General features: G+C 36.4%; 5 protein-coding genes across 10 annotated transcripts in view; 2 read left to right on the forward strand and 3 right to left on the reverse strand.

Annotated features, from left to right (window-relative positions):
- Window positions 1–465: 465 nt before the first annotated feature.
- Window positions 466–5,079, forward strand: LOC123313337 (protein melted). Of its 2 annotated transcripts, XM_044898189.1 has the most exons (14): window positions 466–627; window positions 700–924; window positions 982–1,230; window positions 1,284–1,458; window positions 1,510–1,673; window positions 1,726–1,935; window positions 1,989–2,152; window positions 2,242–2,459; window positions 2,512–2,759; window positions 2,947–3,130; window positions 3,220–3,596; window positions 3,660–3,948; window positions 4,008–4,129; window positions 4,186–5,079. In XM_044898189.1, the coding sequence occupies exons 2-14, from the start codon at window positions 787–789 to the stop codon at window positions 4,438–4,440; spliced, it is 2,793 nt and encodes a 930-aa protein (XP_044754124.1). In that variant the 5' UTR covers window positions 466–627; window positions 700–786; the 3' UTR covers window positions 4,441–5,079. The 2 variants fall into 2 exon arrangements, with proteins under 2 accessions (XP_044754124.1, XP_044754125.1); XM_044898190.1 differs by lacking the exons at window positions 466–627; window positions 700–924; window positions 982–1,230 and adding an exon at window positions 977–980.
- LOC123313339 (tRNA pseudouridine synthase-like 1) lies at window positions 5,023–11,037 on the reverse strand. 2 transcript variants are annotated; one of them, XM_044898192.1, is made up of 5 exons: window positions 10,867–11,037; window positions 10,682–10,810; window positions 10,328–10,627; window positions 9,999–10,275; window positions 5,023–6,545 (listed from the first exon to the last, which is right to left on the reverse strand). In XM_044898192.1, exons 1-5 carry the CDS (start codon window positions 10,911–10,913, stop codon window positions 6,525–6,527), a joined length of 774 nt encoding a protein of 257 aa, XP_044754127.1. In that variant the 5' UTR covers window positions 10,914–11,037; the 3' UTR covers window positions 5,023–6,524. The 2 variants fall into 2 exon arrangements, with proteins under 2 accessions (XP_044754127.1, XP_044754129.1); XM_044898194.1 differs by having other exon boundaries at window positions 10,686–10,810; window positions 10,867–11,010.
- On the reverse strand, window positions 7,370–8,070 carry LOC123313340 (dual specificity protein phosphatase 19-like). The gene has a single exon (XM_044898195.1). The coding sequence runs from the start codon at window positions 8,057–8,059 to the stop codon at window positions 7,475–7,477; it is 585 nt and encodes a 194-aa protein (XP_044754130.1). The 5' UTR covers window positions 8,060–8,070; the 3' UTR covers window positions 7,370–7,474.
- LOC123313338 (serine-arginine protein 55) lies at window positions 8,294–9,330 on the reverse strand. Its single transcript, XM_044898191.1, has one exon. It carries the CDS (start codon window positions 9,198–9,200, stop codon window positions 8,301–8,303), a length of 900 nt encoding a protein of 299 aa, XP_044754126.1. The 5' UTR covers window positions 9,201–9,330; the 3' UTR covers window positions 8,294–8,300.
- Window positions 11,038–11,919: 882 nt separating the features above from the next.
- LOC123313336 overlaps window positions 11,920–22,677 on the forward strand; it is a 245,690-nt gene continuing 234,932 nt past the window's right edge. For all 4 annotated transcript variants that reach the window (XM_044898185.1, XM_044898186.1, XM_044898188.1 and 1 more), the window contains exon 1: window positions 11,920–12,317. In XM_044898185.1, coding sequence (XP_044754120.1) covers window positions 12,280–12,317 — 38 coding nt within the window. In that variant the 5' untranslated portion in view covers window positions 11,920–12,279. The remainder of the gene's footprint in view (window positions 12,318–22,677) is intronic.

A 22,677-nucleotide genomic window follows, 5' to 3' on the forward strand; every position in this document is an offset into this window, starting at 1 on the left:
GCAACTTGAACGACCATGAGAATTCCTGAAGACCTGCGGCTCTTCATGTGATCCTGTTGAAGGAGCCGCCAAATTCGCGCCTAAATACGAACGGAAAGAAAATGTCCGACGTTTCGGTCGCCATCTTGCGACACTTTTATTAACTGCGTTGTCGATTTTTTTCTTCGAATCCAAAACTTTCAGCATCAACGCCAATAAATTTCGATTTTTCAGTACCTCTGTCATTTTTTTTTTAAATATATTTTCTTACAATACATTTGCTGAACATTCTTTCAGAATTTGAAACCGGTAGCCTAACCTAAAAACGTAAAAAGATAAATAACATTGTAATATTGTAAGATTTTTTCAATCTCCTTATTTTTCTTGATGGAAAAACTGAATGATTTCGGTATTATTCAACTACCGGACGGTGTGGGATACAGATTATATATATTTATTATAAAATATGGATAATTGGAATTTGAGTTTTTCACCTGACTTGCGCATGCTCACTCCACGCTAACCACCTGTGGCTCAAAAACTTAAAAACTTCGTTTTCACTTACCTTGCGGTGATGTCAATGAACTATGAGAGCTGCATAGATCGTTTACAGTTTTTCTAAGGAATTCCGCGCTCCCTAAGTCCTAAGTAAACAGATGTTCTTTAATTTTTTTGTAAAGTTTCTAATAAAAAGAGTTTTTGAGAATAATTTTGTTTCAGACACTGTTCATTAGAGAATTTGATTGCGGGATTGGAATGCAATCTGTTACATCCTACATTTGAAATAGAATTAAGTTATGAAAGCAAATGAATTCAACAGAACAGAAAAGCGATAGAAAAATGCACGAACTTTTTATGCAAGTTTTGAAAAATAGAGATCTCTCAAAGGCTGGGGACCTTTTTTCAATTCCAGATGCTGTCATAGTAAATGATGTAACCAATGTTGTGAGTATATTCAACAAATATTCATATGTATTTAGTAATTCATCCAAATATTTTTAGTTAAAAGAAATTACAGCAATAGCTTCCTTACCGGACTATATCAGTAACGATAATGACCAGAGCGTTGTTGAAATTTGTATCACAAGAGTTACCACTTGCATTCGGGAAACTGCAAGTGTGGAACAACACTGTGAAGCTTTGGTTAATCTTCTCGAATCATGTTTACATCATAACTTGAAAGTATCAAATAAATTGGAAGATCCACCACATGCAAAAATCTCAAGTGATATCATATCTGCAATATTTTTAGTAAGTCATAAAGATTTTATGTGTATTAATTTGTAGTACATTTTTATCTTCAGAATTATAGTAAAAGGTCTGTGATGCAACGTGCTTTACCAGTTGCTGTGAAGTTTCTTCACAAAGGAAATAAGGAATTGTCTAGGAATATGGCATCGTACTTAACTTTAGCAGCTCTCGAACATGCTTCCTTGCTTACACCCCATGTTCAACCAATTATGGACTCGATTATATCTGGTATGCATGAATGAATTCAAAATGATACAATCTTCATAAGCAATTTTCCAGGAAATTATCCATTATGCAGGGTGTTACCCAACATATATGAGGTATCACCCGATCCTTTTCAAGGACATGCTATGGCTTTAGTTTCACTATTGTCTCACTGCGATAATCAAGAAAAATTAGCATTACTTCAGTTATTTGCTTTGATGGCAAGGGATACACCGCTGGTAAAACAATCTGGAAATAACTTGAGGTTCTTTTTTAATTTAATATCTTCAGCTTTTAGAAGCAAGTGTGCCTCAATTATGTGAGTATCTCAGCAATCCAGTAACAGCAGCGGCTACTCTTCAGATTTTTCTTCATATGGCTCAGAAAAAACCTGCGTTATTAGCAGATCATGTCAGCGTTATGAAATTAGCAGCTCAAAAACATCCTCAAATCATTTGTTTGACAGCTCAAGTAATGAGTGCTGTTGGTAAACTTAGCAAGGTGATAAAAGTTTTGTAATTTGTGATGTACACTTAAATAGCTCAAAATTTTAGGACAAAGCTCAAGACGCTTTGAATTTTGTGTTAGAATATCTACCTAAGGCTGATAGAGGATCTCAAAGTACTTTGATGAGAGAAGCTACTCTTCTCTGTAGTTCTTACCCAGTTTTGTTCACTGACAAAGTTCTAACAGGAATAAGACAAAGACACCGAACAAGGTAATGGGTTACTCTATTTTCTTTATAAGTTTCAGTTATTCTGAGGTATAACTTCATGCTTTTTTCTTTAATTTCGAATTTTTTTCAAGTACAAACCAGATAAGCCAGACTTCATCCAATGTTCTCAATAATGTAACTTCTGGTGGAGTTACAATAGTAAAGGTGGGTGGCGCGCCAGTTTCTACTCCTACATCTCAAGTAGGTTACACTCGGAGAGCAAAACTTGGAGATTCTAGAAGTACAGGAAGGTTGCATACTTCACAAACTGCCAATACCCATAGAAGCATGACCAGACTCAATATAGCAGGTAAAAAAAAAGACTATTTTAGTTTTCATATTTTCTTGATGATATGTTTTAGGTGGATCTGTAGGAGGTCTTCACAAAAGCATGACACGTCTGAGTTCCTCCCAACAAATTAATGCAGTACCTGGCCAAGGAACACCTGTTCCTGTTCCCCCACTTTCAAATAGCGCTATTGCTAGAGAGCAACGGTGGAATAGTCCTAGAGTATCTAGCGGTGGAGTTACAGTAACCACCACCACACCAAGGATACAAAGGCCTCAGAGTCAAGGACCTCTTTCTCTCATCACAAATCACAGCAATCAGGTTAATCAACTGCTTATCCAAATATTTATCATTTGATTCCCAAATATTTTTCTTGCAAACGATGAAATGCCCAGTTTCACAAAGCTTGATAGACAGATCCAATTTTGTTTTCAATTGGTAATCGTGCAATCAAAGTTTTGTGAAACCCTGTTTTGATCTGGATTAACTAGAATTTTGTTATTTCTAGATTATGATAAATAATCCTGTCACATCACAAACTCCCAGCAATTCGGTCACCGTTAGCTCAGTATATACTGGAGCTGTTTCCAGTGGCTTAGTATCAGTTAATGCAATCACACAAACTATTCCCATAGGATCAAGTACCATGAATCTTCCAGAGCCATCCACTGGTTCTCAATCTTTAGCTAGTGGTGAGTGGTTTGAAGGTGTTTTTCATTCACACAGAAAAATTTTCTGCAAGTTCATGTAGGAACTCGTACTACTTTTTATCCGGTTCTAGGAAATGTTAACATCTCAGGTCCAACCACAATAACATCACGAAGAGCTAATAACACAACTGTAACTCTGCTAAATGCCAATCAGAATTCAGTTGCCAATCAACGAATGAGCGTTTTCGAGCCCTATCCAATGAGAGACACAATCCAGCATTTCTGTGAGAAACATCTAGACAAAATAAAAATTTATATGGATAAAGTATCCTTGAGGATACCCTCACCTGCTAAATGTACCATAGAGGAGAAAAGGCAGAAGAAGTCGGCTAAGTTACACTTTGCATGCCAAGCTAAAGGGGAGCATTGCTTATATGCCAAAACATACTTCACGATGAGAACTAGAAACCCAAGAACTTGGATACATCTGATGTTCATATCTTTGCAGGTAAGTTTTATTTTCACACTTAGGCTGAATTCGAATGGATATTACTCCAATGTGTCCTTCCAGGCAAGACATAGTCACGCCCTAAGTTCAAGAGATGCTCAAGTAGCTAGCTTAAAACATTGCTGGGATATGTTGAAGTGTGAGAATAAAACCTTTCTGACAGTGGTAACCAGTGCATTTCCCTGCGATAAGGAACAGGATGCACTAATAAATGAATTAAGGCATTCTGGATATTTTGACGTCTTCCAAATTTGTCAATCTACAGGTGAAGGTTCATCTGAGCAGTCCGAAAACTTGAAGTGGGGTTGTTTTCTATGTGCTCATCCGGAAAGAGCTGTGGGCTTTTTGAGAGGTATTGTTTGTTGAGTTTCAGTTTGAAATCAATTTATTAATATAAAAAAATTTATGTAGGTGATGCCCAGCCTGTGATCGAAGGTCAGTTAAAGGAGAAGAAAGGTAAATGGAGACTTTTCAGGAGGTGGAAGACGAGATATTTTACATTATCGGGAGCACACTTGTCAGTAAAAGGATCTGTAAGTGGAATTCAATTTGTCGTTTTATTTGACGTTTTATATGTACTTGGTTCCAGAGTGGAGGGGAATCGATAGATGTCAATCAAATAAGATCTGTCAAGGTTTCTAGAAGTTCAAGAAATATTCCTAAAGCATTTGAAATTTTCACTGGCAATCAGACATTGATTTTGAAGCCAAAAGATGGCAGGAACGCTGAGGAATGGGTACAATGTCTTAATATTGTAGTAGCCCATTCACATGCTAAAGAATTGCCTGGAAAAAGCAACTCTCTGCCAGCAAGGGGTATTGGTGCTAGCCGGACGGCTATTTAACACCGCATTTCTCAATCTGATCAAGTATTGAGGTTTGCACATTTCCAATATCTTTCAGAAACACTCAACTAGACAAACCGATTCATTTCTTAAGTGGGAATAAATTGGTGAAACATTTCGTTAATATCCTACTTTTACACGGAAATGTTGAATACCCTCTTTACAGAGATGAATGTTCAACTTGGAATACATATGCTATCACATTCCTCCTCAAATATAACAAATCTTCCAGATACAGACATCACTACATTAGATTATGAAATTGTTGTACTTCATTACTATAATTTAATCTTAGTTCCATCGGAATTGAGGCGATTCCCTTTTGTTAATATCGCCCAATTTTCATATTGATCACAAAAAAAGACTAATTGAAATCCTTCTATGGCAGTTTTTTGATAAGCTTTAAAATTTGAAAAAACTCGATACTTATACCTAAGTCAAAATTCTATATAACTGCTTGTTGATATAAATGTTTTGGACCAAGTGATTTTTCAGAATTAACATCACTTAGACTACGTCGAGTTTCAATGCGAAAACTTGAACAATATTTGTTGGACTTGTTTACTTAATTTACGAATCATATTGAAGATTTATATATTTTATTATTGTTATACAGGAAATATACATTATCTTTTTCTAGATATCTGTTATTTCCCCCCCCCCCAGGAGTTTTCCCGATGATAAGTTGCGAATACAGATTAAAAAACATAATCAAAATTGCATTTTTAATTGACCACAAGTTGTTTTGGTTTGAATATCAAAACAAAATGGCATCGCAGGAAGATTAATTTAAATGAAAATTTGTCATGTACATAACCGAAGTTGTCCGATATAAAAGTAAAAATCATTTGAAATGAGTAGGGGCTTTGATGGGAGGACTTTCCAATAAAACGAACTCTAACAAGCTCTGAGTTTACCTATATGTTCAAGAATGCTTTTCATTTAGTATCATTTTAAACGAACAGTACCTACGCCCCTATTGTACTTTTTTGTCAGTGTAGGAAAATGAGATGAGTATTTCCGAAGCTCCTCACATGTTTTCAGAGTAGATTCGTTTCACTTTGAAAATTAAAAACGATACAACTTCAAACCAATACAGTTTTCATGCAGTTCTTAAAAACCGAGGACTAAGAAAGAAACAAATCTAATCAGCAGACATAGCCATCACGACCCCTGAAATTTTACCCCCTTTCGTTGACGCAAGGTTTTAAAAGATGAACATCTGTTCAGTCCCTACCCCGTAAAATAATGGAGGTAACTCAAACTTCGGCCCATTAATTAAAACATGCGACGATGGGCCTCTCAGCTTTTTGCTTCATTCGACATACAGGGTGGGTTTTCAAAAACTTGCCATTGACATGAAAAAGTATTTGATGTTTCATTAGTACTACAAGTGATACATCATTGTCCTCAGAAACTACTTTACATGCGCGAAGGTTGATTGATTGGGGGTGAGTGTCGAAGTTCGCCGTTAGGTTTCCGCATTCATCATTTTTAAAAGTTTTTTCCATACCTATTCGGAGATATGCAAATCTAAAGTTTTTGAAAACCCAACCTCATATATGCTTCCTCCAAGCTATCACTATAAGCACAAAATCTCGTAATTCGTGAGTAAATAAAATTAGTCTTATGTTTTTCGAACGGATTAGATGTATCGGCCCTTCAGAAAAAAAAAAAGATAGTAACGATAAAAATTATTCGCGATACTAACTAAACGGTGATGCTTTGACATTGGAATTGAACCGACATATTATCCGAGGCGTCAGAAACCATTCTAAGTGAAATTTGAACAATTTCACCTAAAACTCGAGCGGATTCAAGAAATGCGTTAGTTTCCTCATTTTCTTCGGGTTAGTGGATATGGTTTCGATTTCGATCAATACCAAATCCAATTTTAAAGCCTGGGTGGAGTTGGCACCTAGTTCTTTATGATTGCATCGTGAAGGATAGCCAATTTAAAACAATGGGGTCGTCAATTCTCAAAAGTGTTGGGGACCTCGCAACGCTAAATTCTGGAAGTATCATTCCATCGAGAGGAAGCCACAACCAGTTATATCCAGGGCGGTTGATTTATCATTAGAAAGTCAATCTTTAAGTGGGCCTTCCTATAAACAGAATGAAAAATTAAACTGCAGTCCTTTCTGAACAATAGCAGTAGAATAAATTTACTTAATTCTAGTGGAAAAAACTGTTCATGACTTTACTCATAATTCCTTTGTGAATTGATCCCATCAATTTTCATTTAAAACTAGGCACAATTTGAGATACTACTTATTTTAACCCCACCAAAAACCTATAAAACACCGTCAAATTCATAATATTAATTTTCAAAAGTAGCGGTTGGTAGTGAAATCGGGTCGAAAATATTGAAAAAAAAAAAAAAAATCTGATTCTGGAAAATGTTTCAATTATTTGAATCTAAAAATATATCTAACGCATACATATTTATAACTATTATAGTAAATGAATAATGAAAATCAAGTGTTGAAACCAATTAAAATTTACAAAAATTTTTTGTGACACCCTAGAATAACTTCCGATTGGAATTATTGTTACAAAATATATTTATACATGGAAGTAACTTGGAAAAGTCAACAAAACAAACTCGAATACATGATGGGCAATGAAGAAACAAAAAATTGACAAAAAATGACAATTTATTTCTACGCAGTTCACTATCTGAAACCATAACTGCATTTAAACAAATGCAATTAGCAATTGAAAATACACAATTTCTGCATTCAAGGAGAGAATTGGAGTCAATTTGATTCTAACACTATTTTTATCAGGTAAAATTCTTGAATTGGTATTTTTGATATTCCTATGAAATCACAAAGGGGAATTATGGTATCATGAATCACTTCCAAATGAAATTTCAAGAATTAGAACAGTGTCAGTCAGGTATTAAATATATTAAATGAAAAAATGATTTTCATCAAAACTCAAAATAATGTTATATTTAAAACATGGAACTTACACTTATGGTGTAGTCATTTTTATAATCCAATTTAGTCAACATATTCGCCAGTAAAATCTAAATATAAAGATGGTAATTTTTCAATTGTTTCATGAACCCATCATTGGGCCTTATAACAGGACGAGCAGAACGTACATGTTCATAAGCATTATCAAAGCTGTAATTATATTCTAACATTAAGTAACCTATCACAACAGAAGCTGAACGACTAATTCCAGCATTACAATGCACCAAAATCGATTCACAATTGTTCACTGATTTTCTAATCACTTCAACACTTGTCTTGATGGTATTCCAGATGTTTGTTTCAGGTAGGTCCAGGCACTCCAAGAACTGGTTCTTGATATTATCGTCTTGTAGTGGAGCCTCTATTCCAATGCTTAGGATGTTGGAGATGTCGTAGGCTTGTAAAACTTCTTTCGAGCAACAATCTTGGGATCCCAAATATAAATATTCTAATATTTTGGCCGGCTTATCATCGGGTTTGTTGTCAACTATAAATCCAAAGGGCTTTTTCTCTATTTGTACAGGTAGGGTCATGGCTCTAGATTCTTTGAGGCATTGTCCATTGGCGAAGGTGATAACAGTTTCAGTAGGCTTCAAATTATTTTTTCTTTCTACTAGGTCCGCTAGAAAACTCATTTTCGAAGTGGCTCAGGGGATATTTCTCTATCAAATAATTTCAAACCGAAAACAGTCAAGTGAAATGTACGAACATACAAGTTCTGATAAAAAGAAAGAAGAATTTATAAGAGCAAATTGCGATTGAAATAATTAACCATCATTATATTGCATTCAAATTGATGAATCTGATTTACTGGCTAATAAGTACTAAATATTATAAGATTAAAATGACTTTAAACCGCATCCTCATCTACGATGTCTAGTTATCAGCTGAGCGTGATCGGCTTCTACTTCTTTCTTTACTGGCAGATCTTGACCTGGAATGTGATCTTTCCTTAGACCTGTCCCTGGACTTGGAACGTTTTGGAGATGCTGATCTAGATTTGGATCTGTCAACTGACTTGCGACGAGAGGTGGACCTTGACCTGTTGTCTCTTTTACGTGAATTGGAACGAGAACGGGATCTCGATTTTGATCTTCCACCGTCTTTCGGCTCAGCAGATTTAGATTTGGACCGGGATTTGCTCCTTGATCGAGATCTGGACTTGGATTTGGAACGAGAACGCCTGGAGCGGCTTCTTGATCTAGATCTACTGCTGTATGAAGCTGAACGACGTCTTTTGGTCACTTTATCTTCAATTAAGCGGATTCTTCTGCCATTTAAATCAGTATCATCAAGTTTCTCGATGGCATTTTTCATGTCAGAATAACTAGCAAACTCAACTACACCCTCATTGCGATGTTGTTTATGGGCATCGGCATAGGTAACTTCTCCCGCTTGACGCATAAAATCTTTGAGGTCTTGCCAAGACACTCGGGAGGATAGATTTTCAACAATCACTCGATAGTTAGTGCGGGTGGGAGGACCATATCGCTCGAATGATCGGCTGTCACTACTGCGGCCGCCACCAGACCATTGATCTCGGCCTCTGGGGGTGCCCCTGGCTCGCTCGACAGTCACACGCTCCCCTAAAAGTTTTTTACCGTTTAGTTCATACACTGCATCATCGGCATCACGATGATCATCAAACTCAACAAACCCGTAGCCGTTTTTGATGAGAACATCCCGCATTCTGCCATAGCCTCGGAAGAAACGCTCAAGGTCTCGCTCAGAAGTGCCATAAGGTAAGCCCCCAACATAAACTCTAGACCCTACCATTTTGATCCTGTAAAAACTCTTTAAAAGTTTCTATATCGTTTTGATTATAATGCACTTGGCACAAATATAATCCGTAAGCTGGTGCTGTTCTTATCCTCGGATCCCAAGAATGACGAGATGGAATTTCTAGCATAAATTTTATATCTCTAACAGAAATTTTACCTTGTGCTGCAGCAACTAAACATCCAACTGTTCGCCGGACCTGTGTGAACAAATAAAACAATAAATACCTTGTGCGTGATAGGAAGCCATTTTAGAGTGGTTCCCGCCGGACGCTTTGAGGTTAAGAAATCTCCTTGTCCTCGACGACTAATAACTAATCGACCAAAATAAAAGAAAAACCAAAATCTAAATAATACGTACTTGTCTTATAATCAATCTGCAACAATAACACAGGGAAAACACAACTTCTAATCCAAACTTAGGATTGCAATAGCACGAATAAACGTGAATACAGCTACTTCGTTCAGTGGGATTGATAAAGGAAGCATCTAGAAATGATCGTTAAATACTGACGCTTTCCTGGCAGTACTGCCAACATATCGAACCAAATCTCCAACTATTCAACGCATTTTTATGATTCTTTCGTTACGCACAAGTTGTTTCGGATGAAATTTTGAGAAAAATTGATGAGAACATGTCATTCCAATGAGGCATTTTGAAATATAAATAGATTGTACTGATTTTATTTCAGTTTTTTTTCACCTCATATTACAGAACCTGCAAAGCATACGACGCAAGCGCTCTCCAACCGTTTTGTTTCCGGGTAATTTGGCGGGTAAGTTTGAATATACTAACCTGATTGTGAAGAAATCCGGCTGATTCTATGTAGATATCGTAACTTTTGTATGACACTTTTCTATTGAATCCATAATATGTGGGCATACTATAGGAACTGTATAAGTTCATGGGCGATTTTTCGATGGATAATTTAGTTATAGTTCTTCTGGTCAACCTTTGTTTTCCATGGTATTTGAAATAACTAGTATCTTTAGCTGAGAATGTTTTGAAGTCATGGTAACCAAGAAATAGCTTAGCTGCTTCCATCATCGATTCCTCATCGAATTCAGTAAAACTGAAAATTAGGTTTTGAAAATAGTAATACTTCAGATATTTGGTAACCTTACGTTGGGAACCAAGCTCTCTCATTAAGTTCTATAGGTACATGTTGTAATAAAGGATGGGTTGTGAGAACGTCCGGGTTTATTACTATCAATTTATACAAATATGTGCGTTTAACTGCGTTATGCCTACAATGGAATGTTTCAGGAACTGCAAAAGCACTAGTGATTTTGATAGGAATATTAGATTTGCAGAGAAATTTATTTATAGAAGAAGTGACATATCTTGGTTCATACGGCTCATTATCTGGGCTCTCAAGATCAACATGACATGTATTGCTTAATGCATGAACTCCTGCGTCAGTCCTAAAAAATTATATATTATGCAGAATTGTTGGTTAAACGGGCTGAAGCACATACCTACTCGATGATACTATGTATGGCATATTTTTTGCTTGCATCCTCTGGATAGCCATTTCCAGACATCCCTGAACTGTGGATGGATCATCTTGCCTAGGAAGAGCACCAGTAACTTGCCTTTGTAAACCCCTTGAATGAGAAATGTGTTCATTATATTTATTAGCTATGGAAAATTTCAAGTATACCTAAAAGCTGTGCCTATGTAGGAAAAGGTCAGTAAATATCTTTGCATTATTTAGTTATTTTTTTTTCTCCAACTGTTTCTGAATTATTGCAGGAAATAATTTTTTTTTTATTAATGAAATAAACGTGTTTGAAAATGTTCGATTCTAAAGATTGAGGTTAGCGATGCCAAACTTAGGGATGTACAATAGAACCCATGTTGCCAGATCGCCTCTTTCGAACTTCGATTACTCAGCATACCCAAAGGAGAATCTTCTCACAAAGTTATTTTTTCTCACACAGCACACAGATATCACTCAAGATTCTTTGTGTATTGAAAATGAGCTATAATCTCCGTTTATTCATCGTATGTATAGACATAGGGATATGAGGTATATATTTAGTGCCTTTATATTGGATCTATATTGATCTATATAATAGATAACATTCACTATATGCTGGTCCTCCAGCAAACTTTTTTATTTTTTTTGATTAAAATCAAAGCAGTACCTTTACCTGGATATCCAAATTTTTTTATTTTGGATGTTTTATTATACTTGGGATACAATATATTTATCACACCCAGTAAAAACGAGTGACCATCCCAGATGTTCTTGATATAAGGAATATATCATTCATTGGATTCCTCAATTCAAGGGATGACCAAATTAGTTATATCGATTTTGTATCATTATCGAATTTAAAAGTGTAATCTCAAGTTCATCCTTTCATAATCCCAACGATTTACCACATTGTCCACATTACAAGTAAAAAGTGAAGCTATTCAAGGTAGACTTGTGTACTTGAAGCAAAGGGATACTCCTTGCTTGTAGCGAGTATAGGGTAGAGATGGGAAGAGTACCCCCCGTATCCGAATGGATATTTTATACTGCGACTACTGCGGGAGTTTTCTCACGGTATAAAATCAACGGGATATCTCTCAGCTGATACAATTTCCTGGCGAACAGAAAATTTTGTTCACATCGGCAACGCACATCCTCTCACACGCATCAATGGATCGATCACGTGACCGGGATATTTCGTTGTTTATTTTTGTTCCTTCTCTTTCTCATCACGTCAACTTACCAGCTTTACCTTGCCAACCAGGCCGCTGGCTGCAAGAGCGGTGTTGTACTCAGATCGCTGTTGGATTCCAACCTTTCGGCGCAAAATACAATTGGAAATAAACGGTATTCCGATGATTCTTGTGTTCGTTGTCGTTTCGCATCAAAAGTGAAATAAACACTGCGGCTTCTACAGATAATTTCTCCACAAATCATAATAAAAGTTTCTCAAATTCGCCCGTGTTGTGTGATTTTTCGTGCAGTGACGATGTAAAGAATTTATCCCCTTCAGAAATTATTAAAAAGTGATCCCAATGTTCGAACCAGGTTTTTTGGATTTTAATGATTTCTGTTTTTGAATAACCTGTCCAGATGTTGGGTGTCTTGAAAAGACGTTGGAAACCTAAAAGGTATGCCTGCTAGCCTGCTGTTAGATTTTCTTGGACTGCTACCTTTTTATTCTTCTTTGCAATGTGATTTCATTCAGTTCAATAAATAATTCATTTTTTGCATTAAATTGATTATTTTCTTATCGTTAGGTATATATGATGGAAACGAAGGTTTTGTTGAGTATCCTGAAAATACTTAAACATAAAATTGAATACTAGTATTTTATTTTCCATTCTGGAATCGATATTTATTCTGAAGCGAATATTGAGCAACCAGCTGATACTGACAACGGGTGACACGATTGTTTATCGATTTATCTGTGAACCAGTGAGCAGGGGTTGGAATATATTTTATGAAGTCGTGATTTGCGAAGCAATTGAGTTATTTTCGATTTTTTTAAATGAATCAACATTAAACCTTCTTTTAGAAAGTTCAAAGGTTTAATATTTTTATTATATATTTGGCTGATTTTGAGACTAATGACTCGGGCTGCACCGGTTGTATTAAACATTATTCCATCATAAAATGGTTGCAAGCTTATTAATAGGAAAATTTTCAGAAGTTCCATTGATCAATACATTTCAAAATGCGAATGTTACTTTTCCCAAGGAGGAAATATCAAGAACCTCCACTTCAACCATCATTCTGCCTATTAGGAAGCTAATAAAAGGTGTTTACTCTCGAAATATGTGGGTTTGTGTAATCTCAAGTCCACGTTTGTTCTCTGATTGCATCTTACATAATGTATCAATGTGACCATAACTTCAGCCCACAAGATAAGTACCGACTCCAGCTTTTCATGGGACTTTTGTTTGAGGCCGCAATAAATTAGGAAGCAGTAATTGAAAAATCTTCCATATTTGGTTGCCTTATATCAGCCAAAATTTAACTGATGAAATCAATCTGGAATTTTATTTTTCACCTCGTTTTTCACTACCTGTTGCATTTATAGAATTATTAAACAGTTCAACAACGAACCGTCATTATGCAGTTACAAGTTAATTTTCATAAAAATCACCTTTATTCTTCGAAATTACTCCGATACTCGAATTTATACTATAATATTGAGTACTCACTCAGGTGCACATCTGAGAGATTGTTTTCAACAATGAATACTCGAAACCTTGTGATCATGGTAGGTATATATATAAAATGCGGGTGTATAACTGATTTATGTGTTATGCAAGAGATGTTGAGTACGAGCTCTTATGTTATTTCTAACATTTTCATTATTTTTATCTAATTTTGGGTGTTTTATTCTATGTTTTCACATATTCAGAAATGTAGTCTCGCATTAATGTATTTTCGGCTACAGTTTGTTGGTAGCACGACTCTTCGCGGGTTCAGGGCGATAAAAAACACCTGGTCCATTTCCACCACCCACTTATTCTCAGCATATTTTCCCATTCACTCGGAGATCTCCAGAAGGAGATGAGGTTACAGGATGTCATCTTCGTAAAACAAAAGACCATAATAAAACCCTTCTAGCGTGGACCACACGTATATTTGAACGCAGCCGGAAGTTGTTTAAAAATGCAAATAGGCTTCGAGGACCCACCATACCCCCGTTTTATCAGATCACTTTTTCATTTTCCTTGTTTTGAAACATAGCCGATAAAGATGAGAGATTGAGCTCTTCTGTAAAGTCGAAAACGTTGTGCCCGTGTTGTATAAATAACGACTATTTATAGATCGAAATTTTTATTTGGAACGTAGAGGAGCATACATCTGATATTCAACATTCAACCTTCGGTTATTATAGCCCGGTTTACTGTTATAACCTGTAAATATTTTTTTATTCGAATATTTAGTTGGTGCTGGATGGAGGAAATACATGAACTACCGCACTAGGAACATAAATGATTTGTAAGTGCTGTTTTAAGAACTTTAGGCAAATTTGCGATGGGAAAATTAATTAGTTTTGGTATCAAACGTGATCTCGTCTAGTGTAATAGTACTAGAACTGATGTTCGCAACACAGACTACTCTAAATTGTTTCTGTAATTTGTAGTTCGCAAGCCGAGGAAGGAAAAAATCACTGTGTGTTGTATTCGCGAATCCAATTACCGTTGAGGGCGCTGCGAAATGAAAACAAACTTTGACGTTTGTCAGTACTCTTTTCGAGATTTGTACGGACTAACAGAGTTTTTCTAGAAAATCAAGATATTTATCGGAATTATGGGAAGCGAATTGATTGATTTAGTTTCGTAAAGAAAGATCAACATTCTTTGGAAATATTTCATTTGAAAAGGATGAATTGTGGAATAAAATCGAGCGATGATATTGGTGATCCACTGTACCTGGAAAATCCTATTATTTCACAGATTCTCTCTTGAATTAAACCTAGCTAATAATGTTGAGGCAGCATATTCTGAGTTTGTGAAGTTTCTATTTAAAGTATTTTAATTCCATGTTATGATATAGGTATTTCTCATACTGAAATCTCAAGAGACATAAATATGATTCAGCTCATGGAACAAGTTCTACAGATGAGAAAAAGCATTCATTTAGAAGTATGAAAATTATGAAATTGTATTTCTAAATCATCAATTGAATTTAGCACTTTTAGCAGAAAACTCTCGGAAAGAAAAATCGTTTAACCTAACTCCTGCCAGTTGAAAGGACTGGTATAAATACCTTTTCCAATTTTTTTTCGGAATCAATATTTCTATTCAGAAACCCAGACATTAATCCCGATATAACTTCTACAAATAATAATTATAATACTTTGTTGGACAACGTGAGATAAGAAAAAACATAAGGAACTAAACTTGTTTTGACTTTGCAGTACTGACAAAGTAGTTTCGTAATTCAGTCGGCAGAGGGCGTCTAGATTTTTGGATTCGCCAATACTAATCTATGGTTTTCATTGTTTGAAACCATAGACATAGAGACACTCTGTCTATGTTTGAAACGCATAGAAACTTGGAAACACAGAACACAGACACTGATTTCTCTAATCTATGTTTGCGAATTACTCCATAGATTACTCTGAAAACTCTATGGAATGTAAAATACACAGAGAAAAACTTAGAGGTGACAATCAGCGAAGGGATCATATCGATGCTTTAGTTCTGATCGTTTCTATGATGTACCCAGTGACTCGGTTTTTTACTTCTGTATTTCGATCTGAAATGCGAATCTGCTGGCTCACACTAGCTGTTGAAAATAAAAATCAATATCCGAATTCGTTTTCTGTCTCTCGTCCGGTTCAGTTTTCACATATTTATCCTTTTATAGCCGTGAAACACAATCGGCAGGAAACGGTGAATAGTTTTTATAGAAAGGATGCTGACAAAGAACCAATGGATTGATCAGAACCTGTTCACTGCTAGAATTGACGCGATACAGCGGGAATGAAACTGAAACTACCGCCAGACAAAAACGCCCTATTTAGACCTTTTTCATGACTATTTGATTTGTTCCATTCCGTATCATTTAATCGACGGGTTTATGATGGCTGTATTGCCTCATGCGTTTGCAGGTGTGTCTGTTATTTAGTTCTAGAAATTTATTGCATTTCCTTGAGGGCTCAATTTAGATTTTATTGTCGATTACTGTAGTTTTTGTCAGTCGGTCCAATTCACACAGGTTCTATATATTTTCCATGAAATACTACTGTGTACCGGGAATCTGCCAATGGAACATGAAATATTATTCATCCGAATCTGCTGTACCGCCTTCAAAGTATGCAGACCGAACTATCTCCGCCCAGGCCTTCATTTGAGAATCTACGTACTAAGGAACACATATTTTCTTCCCCGAAATACACTAAAAATACGCCAAAAAACATTGAATTTGAGAATTTATTGAGTTCAATGCCAGAAAGGGATGAATATTTGACGTCTTTCTAGAACTTTGACAACTCTCGGAGACCATAGAATTCATCGTGTTTGATAAATAGGGAGCAAGTCGTTTGCACCAGATTTCCGCTGTTGTCGTGGGAGGGTGGAGGCCAGAAGTTTTTTGATACTGTATCGAAACACTTTTTTCGTTTCGATTTGGGGATTGAGTCCGCAAACATCTACCAGAAAAGAAGAATCATTTGACCCACTAGAAAAAAAAAACCACCAAACATACTTGAGATGATTTGACAAAATGGAGCTCTCGAAACAAACTGAATGAGCGAAAAAATAGAAGAATAGTTTGTGCTTGCCAAGATATATCGGAAGTGCTCAAGAGAAATAACCTCGTTGGAAGAGACACAATCCATTATAGGGCTTGGGTCATTCGGCAGCTGAAAATAAACTATTTTTCATCGCTTTCTTGTTTTGACTCCTAATTACTGTGGATCCTCTGTTAGATGATGAGACTAAGCCAACATGAGGGATTCTCCGTTCTTGACTGCCAAAGGTTTAAAATAATAATGAAGCCGGTTTTTCATCTGAGACTAGTCGCGAAGAAACGAGAAGAGTGTGTGTGGAAACCGTTAATGCAGTGCCATTTTCCCGGGTATCTTGATCTCCGTGATTTGCCGGAACGCACACAACGGAACTGCTCCACTTTTCGATATCAAGTTCGATTCTCAAGGGTCTTGAATTCAATTTAATACGATTCGGCGAGTTTGAAGCTTGCCCGTCATCCGATTCTATTCGGAGTCGTCATTTCCCTGTACTCGGACGAATATTCGATTACATAGGAATGAACTTTCGACGAACATCCGAGGTTTGAAATTTCACCGGTAAAATGAAAGGCTCGAGTGTTTGCAGTAGTTTTGCGATATTTCGATCTTTTGCTCCTAATTTCTACTGAAACTTTCCAACTGTCAAGTCCTGTGAAAATTGGTTGGGCCAATCAGGAGATTACTCCGGACTAAGAGACAGTTATACACACCAATTTTATTTATTAGTATAGATATAGAAAAGTACGTCCAGGGGATCCAAGTACTCTATGAGTCCGATCGATGTGAAACACCCCGCTCTGTGATCGCTGCCAACCTCACTTTCGTGAGGTGATTGTCACACATAGACATAGAGACATAAGAGTTTCTATGTCTATGTTGTCACACAATTATTTGTGTTCTTTGTTCAAAACCACAGACTGTCTGTACTCAGAAATCTGTAATTTTCTCTGATCATCGATGCCTGACAGGAAAGAAACGTCAAAATTTTCACCTTTTTCTTAGGCATTTTTGAGGTATTTTGGAGTCGTTATTGGGGATGAGAGCCTAAACTGGAGAATATTCGGTCCTTTGCCTTTGGTTAACGTATCCAACATTTGTCCCCCTTGATTCTTATTATAAAATTGGCGTAATATTTTCTAGTTATTGGACATACATTCTTTTAATTGCAACACTCTCTACAGAAGAAAAATATCCGCTAAATCAGGTAACACACTCTTAAAATCCCAAGGAAAAAATGTCGTCTATTCTCAGCTAGGTATCTTTTTACTAACCAGCTTTGCATTAATCCAACAACCTTTTTTATATCGGTGCATTGTGTGAACTCCATTCCGCACTGATCGAACGGAAGCGCTTCATACAAACTCGAATGAATTCAAATTCAGTCATTGGGTCAACGAAAAAAGTCATTGAAGGGAGTAGGGTCAGCCATGAGCAGTCTGCTTGGATGAAGGTGCTGGGTCTAGAAGGAAAGGCGTCGTGCAGTCTGATATCCAGGTCTGGAGTTCAAAGACCCATGCTTGCGATTTTACTGGTCGCGGCCTACTCGATCGAAATAGTGTGACTCATATAGTCGCTCGCGTTGAACTACAGCAGAACCAGTGGTGCACGCGTTCCGCCAAGTTAATTTTATGGAGGATTGCCGAGGAGATCTACAATATTATTCATTATGCGAAACTTCTCGAGTACATCGTGGGGAATTGCTAATAATCGATTAGGTAAAAGAAAAGAATGGCTTATCGGTATATTCTAATTTCGTGAGCACAGAGTGGTAGAGGTAAGAGGGGAAAATTAGCTGACTCGGAGGATTGGGAAATCGTCCTTTGTGGGCGAACTGCTGCATGTGCAGCGCCACGAAAATTTTCAGACGAAAGACGAAAAACCCGAGCGTGCCCAGGAAATAACCCCGACCCAGAAGTCAAATCGGGAATAAGAAAAAAAGGTTCAGAGACTCGAGATTTCTGACGCAAAAGTAAACAAATCTACGTCCATAGAAATATCAAACGTCAGTTGTCAATTCGACACAACTGACAAAAGTGAGGTTGCACCTCGCATAGATCTATGTCTATGTCTCTATGACTATGTCTTTATGTCTATGTCTATATGTCTATGGCAACTCGTTTGATATTTCTATGGTTGCACCGATCACAAACAGGGGTGGGTAGTACCGATTCCTCTAATCGCAAACGAAGTCCCAACTCGAATTTCCTAGAGTAACTATAGTAAAAATTGTTTGGAAAGAGCTTTCACTCTCGTCAACATTTCTATTTTGGTAGGTGACCCCCCGACAAAATATGGAATCGAATAAATTTTTTTCATATAATCCATTCGTTTCCGAAAAATTCAAATTTCAAACAACGTAAATCACTCAATGGTGTAAATCAATTGAATCTCATTTATTCAGCAATTTTGATGATAAATCTGCTGCAAGGTTCCCGCATTGGTTATTTTCGAAAAATAAGGAAATACTTTGAACAATCTATTTCCACCTCCATTTTGAATTAAAGAAACAAACGGTGATATTTTGATGGTGTAAGGCAGTTGACGATTATCGTCGAAATCATAGAATAAATTAGTGAAAATTTCATAGATTCACACAGCATGTTTTAGGAAATGACCAATTTTGTAAAAAATTTGAATTTGATCATACCAAAAACGAATGAATTATGGGAAAAATATAAATATGCTCAATTCATCTTCCCTACTCAAAATATTGAATTGGGGTTGTTACACTGAATCGATACGGTTTTGAATTTGATTTTAGAAAATAGAGAGGCTTTTTCGTTTTTAATGATCGAACATAGACATAGAGCCATGGACTGTGCCTTCCCTTTATATCTATGCATGAAATACGGCCAAAAAAGTGACAGAGAGAAACGCACGTCGGGCATGCAGTTGTCTTTTTCTAGAATTTTGATTGGTCCACACTCAAATCTATGTGAACAAAAAAGAGACAGGTAAATGCCCGACGATCATTTCTCTCTTTCTACAAAAAAGTCAATTTCATGCTGACATTGCTCAGTCCATGTCTCTATGTCTATGTGGTCGAATGCTTTTGAGTATTTTATATTCTATGGTCGAATGAGTTCGAAATATTATTGATAACATATGATTGAAATTACAAAAAAAAGTGGATGGAGGATTTAAAAATGTTATAATTTATCTAATTTAAAAAAATTGAAATTACATATACCCAATGTGAAATTGTAATGCAAAGATAACCCATACACCGAAAGGTACTTTGGGATAATGATTATATACAAAAATAAAGTTAATAGCGAATTCCGGTATAACCGGAAATGGTAAAAAACATGAAAATATTTTAGATTTTCTTGACCTTCTGGATAACATACTAGAAATGAATTCATATGATACATTGTTTGCACTCAACTCATTTGTTGACCCAAAACGTTGTCACTATTGAAGATTCTCGTGATGAGATAGATAATACAAGAGCCAATAGACGGTTCTGATGGATACCAGAGATAGGCCCGAGGATAGGCCAGACATTCAATTTTAGAAGGCTATCAAATGACACCCAAACTATTCGGACAACCTGCCTGAATTATGGGCCTCGAAAGCCACCTATTTCATTATTTTCCAAGCTGACTCCAGACACACTCGAAATTGGCGGACGGAATCTGCCATCCTTCTTTTTTCCGTCAGCGGCTGCCGTCGAGGACGTCTCATGTCGCCGTCCTTGACAACAGCCAGCAATATCTTGGCTCTCTCGACATTTCCCATCCCTCACCCCAAAGCAGGAATTTTACCTTAACGAAAAGCACCTGCCGGCGTTGTCCTCGTCATGTTGGGCGGTTGAAATGGCATCTAGATGCCGCCGCATGTGGGATATTAGGTAAAATGCCGGTTTGCGTGAATTTAATATGTGGGCGCTTACCAGGTGTCCCATTCACCTTCAGCAGGTCAGGGAAAATATGAGTCATTTGATGTTTCTGGACCCGTTGCCACCGAGGTCGCATTGTTTTGGTTCTAAAAATATCCCGCTCATTATAATTCATTGGTAATATCTCGATTAATTTTCTTCCGTGAAGATATCTCCCTTGAAAATACGAAATTTTGACACTCGAAGTGATTTATTCTCAGTTCGTTCATTTCCCCTAATATGTTCAAGACTCGTGTGAAGCTGTGGTAGAGTCTGTTCATTTCAGCAAGGGCATGACGTCAGGCATTGCTGAGACATCGTTGCCAGACTGCCAAAACTACCCTTTTCCTCTTTCTCAGGTAGGAGACTTGAACCACCTCAAATATTTCAATTCAAATTTCGCGCTATCGGTATCGTAAATAGTTTGCGACATACTCGTAAAAAGGCACAACTAGTGGCGGCTCCATTTTGGCCGCCATCAGAACAGTTCGGGAGTGAGAGGGTTGAACGTGATTTTGTTGTTAGGAAGTAAGAAATTGAATCATTTTTGTTTGTTACACTGTCTGGAAAGTTTAATAGGTGTGCTGTGTTATTTAGTTTTATTGCTTTCATTGATTAATATTGTTTTACAAACGATGAGCCTTCTCAATAATAGTTGTAAAAGTTTCAAGAAAATATCTGTTGAATAGGCTAAAAAGGAGTGCGGGAGACTTGACCCATGCTATGGTCGGGAGACATAATCAGTGGTCCAAGTTTCCCGCACTGAGCTTAGATAATAGTTTGCTTCAAAAAAAAAATTAATTATAGAAATGAATATTAAATACTATACAAAGGTTCAAAAGACTAAAAAACATCTCGGAAATAAGTGAGAGTGACTCTGAAATAGAAAAAATATGTATTTCATAGGCTGCTACATCTGATGATGAAAACCTTGACATAGACAATCGTTGGTCATTGGAAATTGTTTTCTTTGAATGTTTTTCCTGATGAACAAACTTATGGTCAAGTCTCTCTCGCCCCCTGTTCAACTCTTCCATGGGTTAGGGAGACATGAGCCAATTTACGGTTCCTAAAAAAAGAATTGCTGTACTCAAAATGTTCATCTCACCATCAATCTACTATAATCTATCGTTACCTATTTGGACATTATATCTTCTCGCAAAAAATGAGTTGCTACCATTTACAGATACAACTTAAGTGGCTTCAGAGTGAAAAGGGGTTCAACTCTCCCGGACTCCCCATAATGAATATTTGTGTTTACGTTTCCAGTATCTCAATGGCAGAAGTTACTGTTTCATCACAGTAACAATTTGGATTATACGAGAAGTAAGAATCATCTTATATGCTGATATAACAGAACTCTCAGTTATATGTTTGATATAAATAGGAAGATTTCAAAATCCATTTAATCCCAATTTTTTTCTCCAGTGAGATTTCGACTTAATGATATCGCATATTTTAAAAAATATGCGATTGCGATTTTGGGTTCATTCGAAATAAAAAAGTATAAATGTTGAATAGCGAGTAGCTATTTTGTTTTCATTTTGGCTAGAATGAGGTAAAACAGTTTAGAACATTTTCATTCTGATAATTCCACGACTAACTTGAGTTTAATCGACTTATTCTGATCTGATGAAGACTGATGGAAGATTTTATACAGACACAGTTTCATAAACTTCATTCGAGTAGCTTCCATCGTGTGAAAATAACGATTGTTAAAAAACCAAGTAACTGTTCACCTTGATATAATATTTTTATTCTGTTCCGAGATCTTATTAGCAGAAAATCATTTCGTAGGGTCGGGGTTCAGATCGTGTTGTAAATTCTGCGAAAGGTTGAATAAGGAGTCGAAGAAAGAACGTGCTTTATTATTTGTCAAACTCTCAGCATGATTGCACTTGATAATATGATTAAGCTGTATAAGGAATAAACGAGTTGTACGGACATTTCTCATAATTTTCTGCGATTTATCAATTCGATGGGAAAGGTAGGAATGTTGCCAACATGAAGGATCTCTGAGAATGCGGAAATATAAATAATATAATTGTGCAAAAATCACAAAACACAAAATATTGAAAATACATAATATATGTTATATTTATCTAAAAAAGTAGAACATGTTTATTGTATTTTGACAATCCCTGCATACAAGCTTTTTAATAAGCCAAACTGCGCTTTACCTACATGCTTTTAGAGCTAATACAGTGGCGTCCCAAAAAATTTCTCCTTTTAGTTTTGAGTATTAACATTATTATTCAAGTTCAAAGTCAAGTGAATTTGTTTTAAACAATTATATATTGTTTCCTTTTCTGCTTGTTCCAAGGCGGATACGCGAAGTTGGAATATTTTGGCATAACAGCAGTTTTCCCAAAATAGG

This window comes from Coccinella septempunctata, chromosome 5 (assembly GCF_907165205.1).
Source record: "Coccinella septempunctata chromosome 5, icCocSept1.1, whole genome shotgun sequence".
Taxonomy (NCBI): Eukaryota; Metazoa; Arthropoda; class Insecta; order Coleoptera; family Coccinellidae; genus Coccinella; species Coccinella septempunctata.

What these genes read in the sequence shown, in the direction of transcription:
- LOC123313340 (XM_044898195.1), bottom strand. Translation starts at nt 8,059, where the DNA reads ATGAGTTTTCTAGCGGACCTAGTAGAAAGAAAAAATAATTTGAAGCCT.
- LOC123313339 (XM_044898192.1), bottom strand. Translation starts at nt 10,913, where the DNA reads ATGCAAAGATATTTACTGACCTTTTCCTACATAGGCACAGCTTTTAG. An exon ending in TACATAGTATCATCGAGTAG is followed by an intron (nt 10,628 to 10,681) that starts GTATGTGCTTCA and finishes ATAATTTTTTAG; the next exon opens with GACTGACGCAGGAGTTCATG. An exon ending in GAGAGAGCTTGGTTCCCAAC is followed by an intron (nt 10,276 to 10,327) that starts GTAAGGTTACCA and finishes CCTAATTTTCAG; the next exon opens with TTTTACTGAATTCGATGAGG.
- LOC123313338 (XM_044898191.1), bottom strand. Translation starts at nt 9,200, where the DNA reads ATGGTAGGGTCTAGAGTTTATGTTGGGGGCTTACCTTATGGCACTTCT.
- LOC123313337 (XM_044898189.1), top strand. Translation starts at nt 787, where the DNA reads ATGAATTCAACAGAACAGAAAAGCGATAGAAAAATGCACGAACTTTTT. An exon ending in CTGTTGGTAAACTTAGCAAG is followed by an intron (nt 1,936 to 1,988) that starts GTGATAAAAGTT and finishes TCAAAATTTTAG; the next exon opens with GACAAAGCTCAAGACGCTTT. An exon ending in TCACAAATCACAGCAATCAG is followed by an intron (nt 2,760 to 2,946) that starts GTTAATCAACTG and finishes TGTTATTTCTAG; the next exon opens with ATTATGATAAATAATCCTGT.